The sequence below is a fragment of the Epinephelus moara genome, chromosome 13 (genome assembly GCF_006386435.1).
Source record: "Epinephelus moara isolate mb chromosome 13, YSFRI_EMoa_1.0, whole genome shotgun sequence".
In the NCBI taxonomy this organism is placed as follows: domain Eukaryota; kingdom Metazoa; phylum Chordata; class Actinopteri; order Perciformes; family Serranidae; genus Epinephelus; species Epinephelus moara.
Window position 1 is genome coordinate 7,350,749 of NC_065518.1, and position 16,881 is coordinate 7,367,629.

The following is a 16,881-nucleotide window of genomic DNA, read 5'->3' on the forward strand; positions in this document are numbered from 1 at the left end:
TCCTGCCGCTTTTTGGCCTCCAAACTTGGATGTTTTTTATAGACCTGTCACTGTATATCCTGCTGGTTTTCAGCCTCCAAATGTGGGTGGTTTTTAGGGACATGTCACTGTATTTCATGCAGCTTTTCAGCCTCCAAACGTGGGTGTTTTTTAGGGACCAGTCACTGTGTTTCTTGCAGCTTCGCAGCCTCCCAACGTGTGTTTCAGCAACCCATGGCTGTTTTTCCAGCAGAGACAATGCCGGGACATTGCTGCGGTTTCTGCCGCAATAGTGGCTTGAAAAGTGGTTGTCTTTTATCAAGACATCCCTGCATTTCTAGCAGAGATTGTGCCCCAAAAAGCGGGTATTTTAAGCCGACACATGATCTTGTCCTAACCCACAATTGCCTAAACCTAACCACAAGTTAGCCACAGCATTTTTGGAATGTAAAGTTAAAGGTATCTGCTACATAATATGGTGCAAATGTAATGGAACCGCCGTTTGCAGAAATGTACAATGCCAAAATCTTGAAAATGTTTTGCATGTATCTTGATAAGACCCCAGGCCCCTTAACACCTCTTCCTGAAATCTTTAAAATGACAGCTCTACAGAGTCACACTATTGCACTCGCACTATTTTAGCCTGTCAACTCATTTTGTTAAAAGTTGGACACTCCACCATCTTACTGCAAACGGGTGTGGGATGTTTTATATAACCTAAAACAAGGAAAATTACATTTGCCCCTAGACATAACCCTGTACTTTTTAATAAAGCTTAGAGCCCTTTTTTTGATTACTTTCAGGAGACAAATATTCAATAGCTACTATGCATTAGTGTCTTCTTCTATTGCCCTGTTATTCATTTACTGATGTCATTGTCATTTTGCTCAGTTTGCAGTCTGTACTGCTTTTTCATTTTATGCCTTATATATGTATACCACCATTTTGGATGTGCTTACACTGATGTATCCTGAGAATTTTCCGAAATGTACCTACCCTTTGCAACCCTAACTGGGATCCAAATAAAGAATACAACTCAAACTGGCCTTTCTGGATAGAACTTCATTGTCTCTTTGGTATCTGAAACAACCCATCCCACCAGCACAGCTTCATATTTCAGATTTAAGATGGGAATCAGCATTGACTGACCAATTGTTGCACTCACCACTAGATTTCCGATGACCATGACCATCAGGAAGACGACCAAACACATCCCAGCTCCGGCCACCTCCATGCAGTCCCACATGGTCTCGATCCACTCCCCACACAGGATGCGGAACACGATGAGGAACGAGTGGAAGAAGTCATTCATGTGCCAGCGCGGCAGCTCGCACTCTGTGGAGATCTTGCACACGCAGTCCTTGTAGCTCTTGCCAAAGAGTTGCATACCGACCACGGCAAAGATGAAGACGATGATGGCCAGCACCAAAGTCAGGTTTCCTAAAGCTCCTACTGAGTTACCGATAATCTTGATCAGCATGTTGAGCGTGGGCCAGGACTTGGCTAGTTTGAAGACACGAAGCTGTCTCCAACACAGGACAGACACACATAATAAAGACAGTGAATAACAATGTAGGAAGTAAAGTCATTGTGGTAAATGGATACAAATACTGTTTCTCACCAGACGGAAGGACCTGAGGACAGACAGCCCCTGGACATTGGCCAGCCCCAGCTCCACCAGACTGAGAGTGACAATGATGCTGTCGAAAATGTTCCAGCCAACTTGAAAGTAGTAGTAGGGATCCATGGCGATCAGCTTGAAGAACATCTCCGCTGTGAAGATCCCAGTGAAAACCTATGGGGGCATACATATCTATTTAAATCAGGTCTAAGATGTACGAACATATCTGCCGTTTAATTTAATGTGCATAGACTGTATAAATACAGTTGACATGGCCACTGTGACGCGACCCATCAGCAGGGGTGGGCAGTCACTCATTAAGGAATGGTCATACATAGGCGAATGCAGGCAAGTGACCGTTGCCTCCCAAAGCAATATTCCTGCTGAATGTGGGAAGTGCCTGATGTGACAGAAATTCCACAAAATATGATGTCATTGTTACATTTAAATTTTCCTGACTCTGTATGCCTGTCTCCTGTCTCACTGTCAACCAGCAGCATCTCTCGTGTGGGGCAGTTTATATTTTTCTCATACAATATTGGCTGCTTAAGCATGGCAACAATCAGTATTTCCTTCACATATACTCTCTTGCTTTTGTTTGAGGCTGCGACTTCGCAGGTCAAAGTTCACCAAAGTTGAAATCAACGGGCTATGAGGATATGAATTTTCTTTGCCCCCAGAAGCAAATCTTTATAGCCTTTTTACTTGTATCTAAAACAGGAGACGAATATTAATTGCGCTCATGTGACGGTGCCCTTACAAATAATGTACATAAGCAAAAAAGTAGGTTTTTAAGGTACGAGGACTTTCATGTTCCTTTTTTTTTTAAACTGTACGTCTATTTTTTACGAGTATATTTTTGAGCCAGCAGTCTACTTTTTTACCTCACTACATTTGCCATTTACAACTTCGTTACAACTAGACTGCTCTCTGAGTTTAAGGGGGAGGGGACACGAGGTGCACCTCTACTGCAGATACCAAGATACCAGCTGCCTGGACGAAAAAGAAGCACTTCATATCTTTTGACCATGATGCGGTAAGAAGCGGCAGCTTCCAGCGACAATCCCTGGCCACATCTGGCCACACTTTTAATTCCAAAATCTAAAAAAGACAACAATTACACGATGAAGTTTTGCTGTGCCTCCTGAAACCACTGAGATCTATGCTTTTAAAAACTCCTCTTCTAACCTCCACAAGCACACTGAATTACACTGCGCATACTGTAGATGAAACTGTTGTTAGCTAGCTAACATTAGCTATGTTAATTTTTCATATCTATCGTATATCTTTGATTTTATAATAAAAAATAGACGGGCAGAGATGGAGAGAGTGGGGGACTGTTCATGTCTCAAATACTGTACATAGGCTATCTTTACTTGTTTGATTAGCTGACCCAAGGTGCTGTTTTTTCATTATTTTGTACTGGAAAGTAATTTCTACCCTGAGTAACTTATTAATCAGGTACTTTTTCCACTTCTGCTTGAGTCAATTTTTATGGGAGAAATTGTACCTTTACTTGAGTCAAGATTTTCAGTACTCTACCCTCTGCCCATTGGTTTATGGACCTTCCGTTTTGAAGCCTCCAGTTTGCCCTAAAGCATACCCTGCTTTATCGTCTAATTTATTCTAAATGGGACTATAATATACAAAATGAACATCTTGCTGTATTGAAGAAGACTTAGAGCTAGTGGTTGAGACCATAAACTTGTTAGGAAAAAGTTTACTGAAGTAATAAATTAAGTGAGAAGTAGGTTCATTTTCTCACAATCTGACTTCTTTTTTGCAACCAGTGGAGTCGCCCCCTGCTGGCCATTAGAAAGAATGCACATTTTAGGCACTTGCACATCAGCGTTAGGGCTCATTTATGCTCAACGTTAAATACGGATCCGGATACGGACGGAGCCTTCTGTCCGTGCTCCGCGTTCATTTCGTCCGTATTTCTGCACGTTTCCATAAAGCTTACAGATACGGGCCAAACGGAGCAGTACCACCGGGAACCGTGGGGGCAGTGTTGCTGTCACTACCCGATACGTAGCTCTAGTGAGACACGAAGAAGAAATAACAATTCAATTTCTCTCATCGGCAGTACTAGAGAAAATAATTCTCCATCCTCCAGTCACGATGTATTTAACGGCCTCACCAACCACCGCCTCCTACAACGCTGCCTCTGTTTTTGTCTTTTATACAAGAGGTACATTATCAATATCTCCTCCACAGTCGCCATGTTTGTTTTTGAGTTTGTTGTTGTCATAAACTTTTGACTCTGGGCTGCCTCCTGGTGGATATATTGGTTAACATCCATGCCAACGTAAAGGGCGCATGGAAGTATGTGGGCAGTGACGGTAACATCGTTTGAAACGGACGTATACATTTTCGTACGTAAAGGCAGCATAAATGAGCCCTTACTTTTCAGACCCGCGGGCTACGTCCACTCAGTTTTACACAGTCTGTTATTATGGCAGATATTTACCAGATTCCCCACTGAGAGCATGTGGTCAAACTGCGGGGTCATTGGGTAATGCTCCATGGCCATGAAAAGGGTGTTGAGCACGATGCAGATGGTGATGGCCAAGTCGACAAAAGGGTCCATCACCACAAAGTGCACCCACTTCTTAAAGAGCACCCACTGCGGGCAGCAGTCCCACTTGAGGAAAATGTCGGCAAACTTGTACCAGCCCGGTGGGCACGGCCTCTGAGCCTCCTCCAACTCTGGACAAAGAAAAACAATCAGGTAGTCTACTGTCAGGTTATCAAAGCTTTAAACATCTTTAAATGATATGCATGATACAGCTAACAGAGAGCTATGATGAGTGACGTTAAAATTTATGTCTGTGCCAAGTTATAGTTGAGCTGAAATAGCCCAAGCTTAGCACCACGAGGGCGCGACACTGAATGTTGACAGGGATTTCTCCAGCACACAATGTGATTATGGCGAGCTAAAGACAATGCTACTGTATTGGCCTTGGATATAACTAGTGTATAATGTTAACAACTGCTTGATAATCTAAGCAATTACAGCTCACATTAGAGCATCTCCTCTAAGAACCAGCAACTAAGCCTTGTGTATTTCTTCATTCCCCGGAGGAACTTGACACTTCTAGATGCTTACAGGCTGCTGCTGCTGTGTCGTCTACTTGTTTTGGTCTAATCAAAGCTATAAAATAAATCCTATATCACAGTCTTCTGCGTGACAATCGCCGGTGCATTATCAGTGTTGAGTACCTCCATTGGCACTGTACCTTCCATAGCAGCTGCAGTGAGCACAGTGAGAGCACTAACAGACTTCTGTGTCAGGCCCGGTTCGTCCAGATGAAGCATGCTGTGCACAGAAGAGCCTATTGACTTCTCACTGAGTTCATACTCTGTAGTGGGCTGTAAAACAAGGTGAGAAAAATCAGTTGCAAATCAAAACCAAAAACTTTTGGTTTTTCAGACTGACCAGATTAACTGTGACCGGAGGGCGACTGATTTACCTTGACCATGGTGGGCGCTCTGACTAACAGACGGGGGATGATTCTCCCGTTACAATCCTTGATATTCTCGTCACTGTTAGGGCTGGGTTCATCATCTGTCATCTCAGACATGGTGTGATGACTGAGTGACTTACTAGTTAGAGTAAGCTGGCTCCCAAGAGCGTGAGCCTGCTAGATTTAAAAAACAACAACAACAAACAAACAAAAAAAAACCCTGTTGCTTAAATTTTACTACCAACAATGCGATTTACACTTATTTTAACACTTAATATTAACAGTTTTGGTTCCAAGTTTGGTTATTTTCTCACACTTAAATCATGAAATTACAGGTATTTATTTTAATTCTTCATTAAAGCTGGGGTAGGGAGTTTAATTTTGGCTTCATCAGGGCGAAACCCCATAATAAACTTGGAGCTTATTGTAATTAAGTGGTCTGAGAGAACACCAGACGTCTGCTTCTCCTCTTGGCTCAGTTTTCAGGCTTTAAGGTGCGAACACACCAAACCGACATCAAAGAACTAGCGGCGACGAAAGCCAACTGTTGCGTCGTCTACGTCGCCTCACGTCGTCCTGTGTCAGTTGCATTTGAACACACTACACGGACTACATCTGATGGCCAAGTGGCACGTACGTTCTGCGCCTGCGTGAGAGAGAGCGGAGTGAGAGAGTGGTACATCCTGACAGCTGAGGGAGCTCCCACCTAGTTCCGGTTTGTTATTCAGGTTAAAGTGGGAGAGGCAGTGGATCTGTCCGGCAGCTGAGTGAAGTGGAGCCTGAGGAGGAAGCACCTGTTAGCCCCGGTTTCACTACAGGCATATTCACTCGTTACAGGGGCGAGGAAATAAAACCTGAACAGCCAATCAGAGTGATCTCTCTCAACAACAAGCTCCGCTGCCAATTCAACACGCTCAATCGGCCGAAAAGCCGCCGACACCAAAGTGCCGACGGTGCAGGACACACCGCAAAAACTAGGCCGAATCGATGGCCCAACTTTGGTCGACGGCCGACCGTCAGCTTGGTGTGTCAGGGCCTTTAGTTGATCTAGCCTGTGACGGGAGACTTTGGCCAATCACAGGTCGTCTCAGAGAGAGGGCGTTCTTATCGGCTGTTCTTCAAACCCAATCCCTTTGATGAAAGCCTGATTCAATGGCGGAGAATCCTGCAGAGAAAGTTGCTATTCCAGCATTGGTAACAGTTGCCTACACTGCAAACCAACCCAAAAGAGGCAATAAACTAAACTGACAATAAACTAAATAACACACGTCAAAATCAGCAAAGTGTTTCAGAGATGGAGAGAAAATGTTGCAGATAGTTAAGCCTTCTGCTAACTGGAGCCACGGGCTCACGACTGCAGTTTCAAGTCCATGTTTATGTAGCTAACGTTAGACAGAGCCTTGAAGAGCTATGTCCTCCGCCTCAAAATCCACTGCTACAGACCACCACACTGGGAGGTAGCATCACCGGAAACAGACCTCCAGTCAGCAGCTGCAGCAACTCGAATCCAGTCGACACAAACCCCAGTTCCGGGGGGACTGGCCAGCCCCCGACTCCCTGCCGGAACTTTGCGTTGCAGCCATTATACAGGTTAGACCAGGTGTTGTCGCTGGCCACCAGCCCACTGTGACATCCGGCGCTGGAGGGATTTGCACTGGCCCAATTTGAGCCACCAACTGAGGGTCCGTTTCCCATGCTGCTGCCTGCTCTCCTCTCAGAGAAGCCGTTCACAGCAGGAGGGGGTGAAGCGGAGGGGTGGTGGGGTGGCTCTAATTCTTGTCTCCTTTGTGGGCTGAGCAAATGAGCTACGCAACTAAACAATAAAATAATTTTAAATAAATCAACATATGGGAAACACTTGGGTTACTGTTTGAAGAGCGTAGAGCTTCAGAAAGAGTGTGTATTTTGAAATTCTGCTGTTTTTGCTTGTTTTGTTGCATTTTCCAGATCTCTACCTACCCCAGCTTTAAGGAACAAAACAAAAGGTCTTTAATTTTTGCCATGAGCTGTTACATGGCAGCAACCACAGTCATCAAGTTAAAAATAGTTAAGCAAATAACTTCAACACAGCTCTAGTGGAAGTCATGAGCAGCTATGGTGCTTATTGCTTGTAAAAGTTACCTGTTCCTGATTCTTGAGTTGCTCTAGTAGCCGCTGGAACTCCTCCTCTTTCTCTATGGCCTCTCGCTGAGTTGCCTGATTCTGTTCATCATAAGCCATGGCTACCACGGCCAGGATGAGGTTGATGAGGTAGAAGGAGCCCAGAAAGATAATCACCACAAAGAACAGCATGTATGTCTTGCCAGCCGCCCGCAGGATCTGTGTTTGGAGCAAAAAAGAAGCTACGAGAACTAAGGACAAATTTCTTTGCATGACTTTATTTTTGAAAAACTTTCAAGCTATACGTCCTATTGAATCTGCTTGCAATAAATGAAAGAAGTGCCAACCAGCTGGAAGAGGTTCTCCCAGTAGTCCTGGGTCATGAGTCTAAAGAGGGCCAGGAAGGCCCAGCCAAAAGAGTCAAAACTGGTGTAGCCAAAGTTGGGGTTCCTCCCAGCCTTCATGCATGTGTATCCTTCTGGGCACTTTCTATCAACAAAGATGAAGATTCAACATCCTATAATCGCTCTCCCAGCCTCCAAATAATACTCAGACCAGACTGACCAGACAAATTATCATGGTGGTGTCAGCGTGGATGATACATACCCAGCATCAGAGCTGTTTCCACAAATCAGAGCATCCGGGCTGCCATCCAAAAAATAGTGATTATCTGTAACCAAACAAGAAGACATAGTGGAATCTTTCCCACTGAGGATCCACAGGCAGGATGATATCAGCTTAAAATACAAGATCTAATATGTGTTAAACATACCTGTGTTTTCAATATACTCAATGAAATTGAAGGTACTGTTGGAATATGCTGTCTCATTGACGCCCATGGTGTTGTTGAAGGACAGGGTGTCGTTTAACGTGGCGGTGGTGTTAAAAAATTCAAATGCAGTTTCATTTGTGTCGATGGGCCACCGCACACATTTGTGACGCAGATTTCCCATAAAGAGCTGAAGGCCGACGAGGGCGAAAACAGCAAGGGCGAAGACGGTCAGAATCATGACATCCACCATTTTCTTCACCGACTGGATCAAAGCGGCCACGATGGTTTTCAAACCTGACAAAACACAAGTTACATGTGGGGGGCATGTTTCTGAATCAGGTAAACAAATTATTTGTATTCCATTGTCACAAAACATAATGCCAACATCAATAGATGTAAATAAAAACATGAAAATTTAAGTGAAGCAAAGTCACATACAAAAATAATAAAATTCATATACAAAATATTTTAAATACCAGGAATCACAGTAATTGTTTTGAGGGCTCGAAGTACACGAAATGTCCTGAGGGCTGACACGTTGCCAAGGTCAACAAACTCAGTGACGTATCTGTGGAAAGACGTGAAGCAGTTAATCAAAGGCATTATCTACATAGGAGGACTGTATTCATTTTCCTTTTTGTATTGGTTTAAAATGCACAAAATCTGCACAATATCAGGTTTCGCATTAGCTGATAGTTTGTCACTTCGATTAGGCAGTGTACTTTTATGACTGTCTTCTTTCAGACTAGTGGAGAGAAAATATCTAAACTACATATTTAGTTGTTTATTTTAGTTCAGATTTCTGTTCTGGAAATGTATATAAAAGGGCAGATTAAATCAGAGAATGCCTCATTTGCATATTTTAACATAAAACTTCAGATGACTTGTAATACAAAAAAATAATCGTCTTACTGCGAGTAATCAGCTGGGGAAGTTTCATGGTGATATCTTTTGGTTAGAATTTTTACCCTATTTACCTATTTTTTTGTCTAAAAATGCCGGCTGTTCTCATGCACTGCTTTTACATACATCTACCAAAAGTAATGCACCAGAATTTGTATATAACCCACGCAATCATTAGCCAATAATCTCTGTGTAACCAACATAGCTAGAAAGGCTGTGATCACATGACCAATGCGCCGACAGGTGTAAAGAAGGAAGTAGTATAAAGACCAAAAGTGATGGATGGGTCAAACAACACAGAATTTTCCACACGAGACAAATGTTTGTGTCCCATGTGAAAGCAAGTGACATTTGAAATATTTTACTTTACATGGTCATCGTGTTTCTTGTCCTAAACCTAACCTATGTAACTTCATGTTATGTATGTAAAGTGACGATGCCCAACAGTGTTTCCTTTCCTAAATTTAAGCTACACATCTTTAACTTTAGTAACTATGTATGTATTATATACATAATGTGACAACGCCGAATCTTTTCCTAAACCTAACCTATATAACTTTATTTGGTAACACTTTATTTGAAGGTATCTACGTAAGAGTGACATGACACTGTCATAACTATGACGTGACACAGTCATGAACCTGTCATGAACATTATGTACATGTCATAAATGTTTATGACTGCTGTCATTAAGTGTCATCTGGTTTTTGTAATGACAAGTTGACATTGTTTGGGTTGTCTCCATTACGACAACTTGATATTAATCAAAGTGACATTACCAGAAGTTTGTGGTCATGACAAGTTGACATTACATTTGTTGTGGATGTCCTTATAATGACAACTTGACATTAACCAGGATGACATTACCAGAAGATGTCTTTGTCATAACAACTTGACATTAACAAGAAATGCAACTCTTTTTGTGTTTATGACAAGTTGACCTAATGATTATTATTGTTATGACAAAGACATCTTCTGGTAATGTCACTTCAACTTGTCATTACAAAAACCGAATAACACTTAATGACAGCAGTCATAAACGTTTATGACATATACATAATATTTATGACAAGTTCATGACCGTGTCATGTCATAGTTATGACCGTGTCATGTCTCCCTTATGTAGATACCTTCAAGTGAAGTGTTAAACCTGACATCACCATTTGTGGGGTGCACGTTAGTTGTATATCATACCAACCACTGCATTTGCATTTTCATAGGATATCATGTGAACCATTTGAAGAACGTTTAAAAAAAAAAAAAGGACGAAAATTTACAATACATATATTTAAAGGCCATTTTTCCTCAAACGTTCTGCCTGAAGTCCCCACTTCAGCTGTACTTAAATACACCAGTCTTTCCGGTTTACTCCTGCCTTTATTCTCAGAGTTTTTGCAGAGGTGTTTGTTCATATATGATGGTGACAATATATATTTATATTTTTTTTTTTTTGGCTATTAGCAGTATTTAGATGAGTGATAAAAAGAGATATACAAACTAATGTCTCAACAAAATGATATCTATTAGTTAAAAGTTCTACTCTGAATGTCAAGACGTTTAGAATATGTAACAATAGGACCATCTTTCTGATATCAAGTGCAAGTGCACTTACGCCATGCTGATCACCATGAAATCCAGCCAATTCCATGGATCTCGAAGGAATGTAAAAGATCCAACACAGAAACCTCTTGACAACACTTTGACTGTTGCCTCAAAGGTATAGATACCAGTAAAAACATACCTGGGAAGAAACACAAGTTAGTATAAGCAAAAACGAAATGTACTGTGATGCAGGAATGACTGAAAACTACAATAAAGGAGCACTCACTCGACGGTTTTACTCCATGCTGGTGGGTTGCTCATCGTCATGAATACACAGTTCGATAGAATGGTAATCATGATGAACATGCTAAATAATTTAATTCAGGATTAAGGAAACAAACACAGACGTTTTATGTGTAAGTCAACACCCCCTTTAAAATCTGCATCACTGTATGTCTAGTTCAAACTTCTTTACATTTAAGAATACAATAGATAAAGCATAAATAGTTCAAAGGATATGAATGTATGAGAATTCTGATGGCTCCTCTTCTAATCACACTAAAGGGGCTCAGAATGTAGCAAGCCGGTTCAGCGTTGAACCTGTAGATTGTGTTTCCTTTGGTGATCACAATGAATGTCTGAAAAACACAGACGGTCTGTATAAATATGAGACAGTCTAAAAATACTTCCTACATTTCAATCAATACTTGGCGATGACAATCTTGAAATGATACTTTAACATTTAACTGTAACATATGCCACGAATGAAATGGTGTACATTGCATAAGGTATACTGTATGCAGCTGAGGTTTATGTTAAGTAACACATCCTCTAGGTTATGTAGGGACAGAGTTGTCGTGTGAGACCAGGATGTGCTCAGACTGACGCTCTGTGCTTTGTAGAAGGGGTCCAGGTCCTCCAGAGGTGTGTTGAGCAGCTCTGGCGGAGGGTCTCCGAATATTAAGGGCAGACTCTTGCCCGCCTCCAGATCAGCATTTGGGGCCGTTGGCTCTTCCTCCTCGTGGCCCTCTTCTTCCGCGGCCTTTTTTCTTTCCACATGGCCCTCTACTTCTACTGCCTTTTTTCTTTCCTCCTTGAGCCTCTCGATCTCCGCCAGCGATTCCTGGGTGAAACGGCGGAACATATCGGTGCCTGGGGGAGGGAGCAGGGGCGCCATCTTCGCATCGCGAAGGGATACCACCACACCGGGGTTTCCCTAGAAGGAGCTGGGGGAGGATGAGGAGGGAATACAGAGAATACAGTACATTTTGAGATGCTATGCACACAGTTACATCAACCATTTTTAATTCAACTGTTAACATTTTTATTTGAATTAAATACTCTATAAACACCTTCTTCAGTTTCCTTAGCTGCTTCGGTTGTTCCACCCTCTGCCATACACTAATACTCTTTGGTAAATGGGGACAGCTACTGATAGCAACCACAGAAAACAAAAGGACTGTCTTCCTCCTATTTTGGTTGCACAACGGCTGACACACTTCCTGCCTTCCTTTCAAATCAAGCTTTCTTTTTCCTTGGGAATCGTACCAAGTTCCTCCGATGGTGACATTTTTCTGCAGCTATTACACTGTGAAATCAACATTTACTTCATGATGATGAAGCAAAAACACTTGTCTAAACTTGACTAAAAATAAAACTTATCAGTGCTCTCCTCAAAGCCAGACTCCATTGACAAAAACAGATATTTTACCTTGCTGGACATGGAAGCCGCTGCTCTACGGCTGCCTCAATCAGTTAGTTATTGTGACTTATTGTGTGACTTTGGTGAATCCAAACTGACCCTTTAAAACACCACGAGTCACATAGTTACACAAACAAACTGCTATGCGAGACAGTGGTAGAGCAGCAGCTCACATGTTCAGCAAGCTAAAATATGTGTTTTTGTCAGTGGAGTCTGGCTTCGTAGAAAGCACAGATAATTCCACTTTTAGTTTAGTTCCCTGTCAAAAAAAGGTTGTCTGTTGGGAAGAACTGAGCATACGACAGGATAGATGAGTGTGAGAGGTTGGATTCTTCATTCAAAATCCAAGTTTTATTCACAAATTCAACGTAACATGGGGTGAGTGACTGATATGCAAATGGTCATTTTGGGGGCGAAGTGTTCCTTTAAGACTCCTCCAATTCCAATCAGTATAAAATGTAGTCCGTGCATTACAAATTACCACTACAAGTCCCGAGACCCAAAAACAAAAATTACTTATTTGAGTTATTAAATAAATAAAGTAAGGCCCGACCATTTTATCGGCCGGCCGATTTAATCGGCCGATTATAGCCATTAGAGAATAATCGCCAATCGGCCAAAAGTTGCCAGACTGACACCGATATTAACACTTATATTTTCATCCCTAATAAAATGCAGGGAATATGGTGTTTTACTTAGAAATGATGTCCTTGTGTTATTTTTTGCACTATAACCTACTAACCTCTGTTAAATTGCCAATAATAAGAAGAACTCTGGTACTGTGAACATACATGTGAATGTCTTAATTCATATACACTTTGCATGATTATTTTATTTCCCAGAGGTTTACTGCCTTTTTGCATATCATATTTTTGATTCATTTTGTGTTCAAATTGTTCATATGCTGCTTGTTCCACACAATTTCTGATAATAAAAGTATCTGAAAATAGTAAAATGTTCTTCCTTCAATTTATATCTTTGTAACGAGTGTTTGAACTATATTTAAGCCATCAAAAGCAGGTATTTTGGGGGTTTTTTAAATTGAAAAACGTAAAATTTAATCAGCTGATATATAGGTTATCTGATTTTTTTATTCCATAATATCGGAATCGGCATCGGCCCCAAAAAAATCCATATCGGTCGGGCCCTAAAATAAAGTATTACATTTACGGTGGTATGAAATAGAGAAATGTTTCTTCAGACAGATGGCAGTGGACAGATGACAGGAAATAAGGGGGAAGAGAGATGAGGAAGAACGTGCGGCAAATGTCAACTTAATGCTGAGGCCACCAGGGCAACCCATGTTTGATATTTCTATTCAATAAATGATTGAGGGAAAAGCACTAATCAGTTTTCTGATGATCAGTTGATCGAGGGATTTCCTAGTCTTTTAAGCATTGGTGTGTCACAGATGTATTAAAACAGTGGTTGTCAGCCTTTTTTCTTAAGGGGCCACTTTTCTATTAATGAATGTTGCATCAGAGATCAGTTTTCGTGACATTTTTAAAAAGTTTATATGCGAGCCTCTCTCTGTATTTTTAATTTTCTTATTTGTTAACAGTTACTCAAACCTATTGGCTTCTTTTTTGACAAATTCAGTGCTCTTTTTCACCCTGACACTTGGCCATTGTTCTGTTAGCTCTTGGGTTGTTTTAACTGCACACTTTGCTAATGCAGGAGGCTGTGTAGTAAAGAGTAAAGGCTCTGTGAGTACAGCTTGTGCTCAAGTCTTAACTGTGACCTTGTCCTGTGAGATTTTTTTTAAAGTTTATATCTTGAATAACAATATAAACTTTGAAAATAACAATTTCATTTAGCGTTCTTCACAGAAATGAATGAAATGCTGAGATATAGGCCTCCTGTACAAATATACACATATATTCTAAAGTTTTCTCACACCCCTTAAAATCAAGAAGGCCTCACGACCCCCTGTGAAGATTTGGTGACCTCTAATGTGGGTCGGGACCCCAGGTTGGGAGCCAGTGTATTAAAGCAGTGTTGGGGTTGTGATGAAAAAGGTTATACTAAACAAATTTATACATATTTATATCATATTTTTTGGTTAAATATCAAATAGTTTGACCTGTTCTTGTGTTATTAAAATGACAACTGCTTAAAACATTTTAAACCCGTGATCAGGGGTCACATGTAGACACACCTTTGTCTTAAGAGGTCAAAAGCCAAAAAGGTTAGGAACCACTTTGCTAAAGGTCTATGTCTCCATATGTGTCTGTGACCTATGTCCAAAGCCCTCACCCTCCTGCCCTCCACCCTGTGCCCCACACCTCTGACCCTGCACCCCTCTCTACACCACGAGTGCTTAAAAAGTGTTTAAGATGGCACCTAAATGACTAGATGCACTCGGGACGAGGGCTCGGACTTTCCCACCGTTCTAAAGAGACCATGACATTACTAGTGTACATCAGATTACTTATTAGCTTAGCAGACGCTCCATATCAGGGTCCAAGTGGCGTTCGCTTACATCCTTTGATGTGTTTAGCAACCAGTCTGGTTTCGTCTGGAGCAGCTGAGGTTAGGCTCCTGATAGTACAGACACAGTGGTTTATTCTCCTTTAAACTGGTGGATCCTGCCATATAAAACAAAAGATACTACTTCTTAAGTTGTCACACTTTCTGCTATGTAATTTTACAACAACTTAACCTGAAGATGGTATGTTATTGTTAAATAGCTATGTAGATCTTGACTGAAACAAGTTGAGAGGGAAAATATATTTGCTAGAGAGCAACACAATCAACATGCATTCTGCAAATGTTATATATTTTAAGTTGAATGAGTTGCAAATGAGCTTTGATATGTATTTGAAAATATTCTGAGGACAAAGACACAATTACAACTGTAAAGGTGGGCCTTGAAGGAGCAGTGAGGATTGCAGATTGCAACCAGCTGAAACTACTCTGGGTTAGAATTCATTCAGTGTTCATTGATCAGGAGGTTTTCACTGGGAGCTGAATTATTCGCTGAGGTTTCTTCCTCTCCAAAACATACAGACCAAGTGATTTAAATGTATAGTGTCATGATTTTTAGCATGTTGAAGGCAGGCTGCTAGCCCAGCACCGGATCTAGACGTTCAGGAGGTTTTTACTGTGAACTAAATTGTTAGCAGAGGTCCCCCTCTCTCTGAAACAAACTGACCCGCTGATTTAAACCAGTAAAAATAATGCATAAAGCAGTTTCAAGTTACAAATCAGTGTTTCCCGAGTGCTATCTGGCACGGCAGACACGGGCAGCTAGCCCAGCAACAGCAGGTGCACGCTCTTTTTCTATTTCAGACGGTGATTTAAACCCGTAAAAAAACTGATAAGAGCAGCTTCTTGTTAAAAAAAACAGTGTTTTTCTGACACTCTAATTGCGGAGGAGCTGCTAACTACAGTGGCCGACGCCAAAATACAAGTGGCCCTATTTGGAGCCAGTGTTTTATTGTCTGCTTGGGGCTACTGTAGAGACATGGCGGTACAACATGGTGGTCTCCATAGACGAGGACCTGCTCTGTATGTGGATTAAAACATCTCATTCTAAGGTGACAAAAACACAGCGGTTCTTATTTTCAGGTGACGATACACTGCAAAAAACAGACATATTATACTATATTCCTTTTCCGCCAATATATCCTCCTAAATCCTACACAATGGACCTTTAAGCTAACAAAAAATGGGTTAAAGGAAAGTTTTTTTTGCAGCAAAAATCATGTCAGATTATTTAAAAGTAACTACAAAGCATCTCATTTTGGCTGTCGCCTTCAGACGTCACCACTTGCAATAAAGTCTGTTAAACTGAAGTTTAATGTCTTCATGCTCTGAAACCAAGATACAGAGACTAAACACAGAATACAGACGTGGCATTAATCACCAGAACAGACAAACGAGCTGGTATCAGGCTGTAAAAAGAGAAGAGTTCACAGACACAAGAGGCAGTGATAGCCACTGGTTACACACATTAATATAGGCCCCCTCAAGCCACCTCACTCAAACAGAAAATGATGCATTCACACACTTGTGAGCAGACGCACACGCTCGCACAGATACGGTGGCTGCCCAGCTGCTCCAGGCAATCAAGAGAGAGCGTCGTGTTTCAGAGGCCCGATGACTCTGCTCATTCCTTCCTGGCTGAGCCTTCGCTCTGCGCCTCACATCCCTCCGATAAACAGGACGGCATGCCAACTTATCTTTCCGAGCTGACTCCTCTCTCCACTACCTTCTATTTTACACGGGGGCCCCAAACACACTAAGCTTCCGCCTCCGCACCCCTTATGCGCTACTTTACAACCCCCCACCGCCTCGCTATGTGACACTTGAGGCTCTGAATCCTTCTTTCAATGACTTCAATCATTTCATCATAAACCTATCACTCATCACAGCCGCCATCTTTAATCACTCAAACACAACTGACAGGGCTCCTTTCTCCTTAAGCAGTAATACTACAGGGGTCAGTTTATCCTACCCAAAAAAACTTTAGATTTATTACCAATATCAAGGCAACCTGCACAGCCCAACACCTTCCAAGCCCTAGTTTCCCCCCTCATCATCCCCTTTCAAAACCCCATTCTGGGAGGCCGCACTCAACCGTGAGCCAACCTTAAAATACACATCCTGAGAATGGATGTGTTTCTGCGCGGCTTATGGTGAACATTTCCTGATTGCATTACATCACACTGTTACTGCTGAAGCCATCAAACGTCCTTTAAAAAAAAAAAAAAAAAAAAAAATTGAGGGCCCGCCAATCTCAAAAAAGTCCACCCCAAAGAGGTTGTTGCCTTGTCTCTCGCGTCAGTCAGGT

General features: G+C 41.7%; 1 protein-coding gene across 2 annotated transcripts in view; it reads right to left on the reverse strand.

The window, feature by feature from the left end:
- scn4aa (sodium channel, voltage-gated, type IV, alpha, a) overlaps nt 1–16,881 on the reverse strand; it is a 44,100-nt gene that overhangs the window by 21,895 nt on the left and 5,324 nt on the right. Inside the window, exons 2-15 of one of the 2 annotated variants that reach the window (XM_050059845.1) lie at nt 11,271–11,610; nt 10,904–11,022; nt 10,671–10,760; nt 10,455–10,583; nt 8,416–8,507; nt 7,940–8,233; nt 7,774–7,837; nt 7,515–7,656; nt 7,189–7,386; nt 5,074–5,244; nt 4,840–4,972; nt 4,071–4,309; nt 1,601–1,774; nt 1,145–1,501 (exon numbers count right to left, since the gene is read on the reverse strand). In XM_050059845.1, the coding sequence (XP_049915802.1) occupies nt 1,145–1,501; nt 1,601–1,774; nt 4,071–4,309; nt 4,840–4,972; nt 5,074–5,244; nt 7,189–7,386; nt 7,515–7,656; nt 7,774–7,837; nt 7,940–8,233; nt 8,416–8,507; nt 10,455–10,583; nt 10,671–10,760; nt 10,904–11,022; nt 11,271–11,561 (2,493 nt within the window). In that variant the 5' untranslated portion in view covers nt 11,562–11,610. Of the gene's footprint in view, nt 1–1,144; nt 1,502–1,600; nt 1,775–4,070; nt 4,310–4,839; nt 4,973–5,073; nt 5,245–7,188; nt 7,410–7,514; nt 7,657–7,773; nt 7,838–7,939; nt 8,234–8,415; nt 8,508–10,454; nt 10,584–10,670; nt 10,761–10,903; nt 11,023–11,270; nt 11,611–16,881 lie in introns of those variants that run through there. The other variant, XM_050059844.1, reaches the window with a different exon arrangement.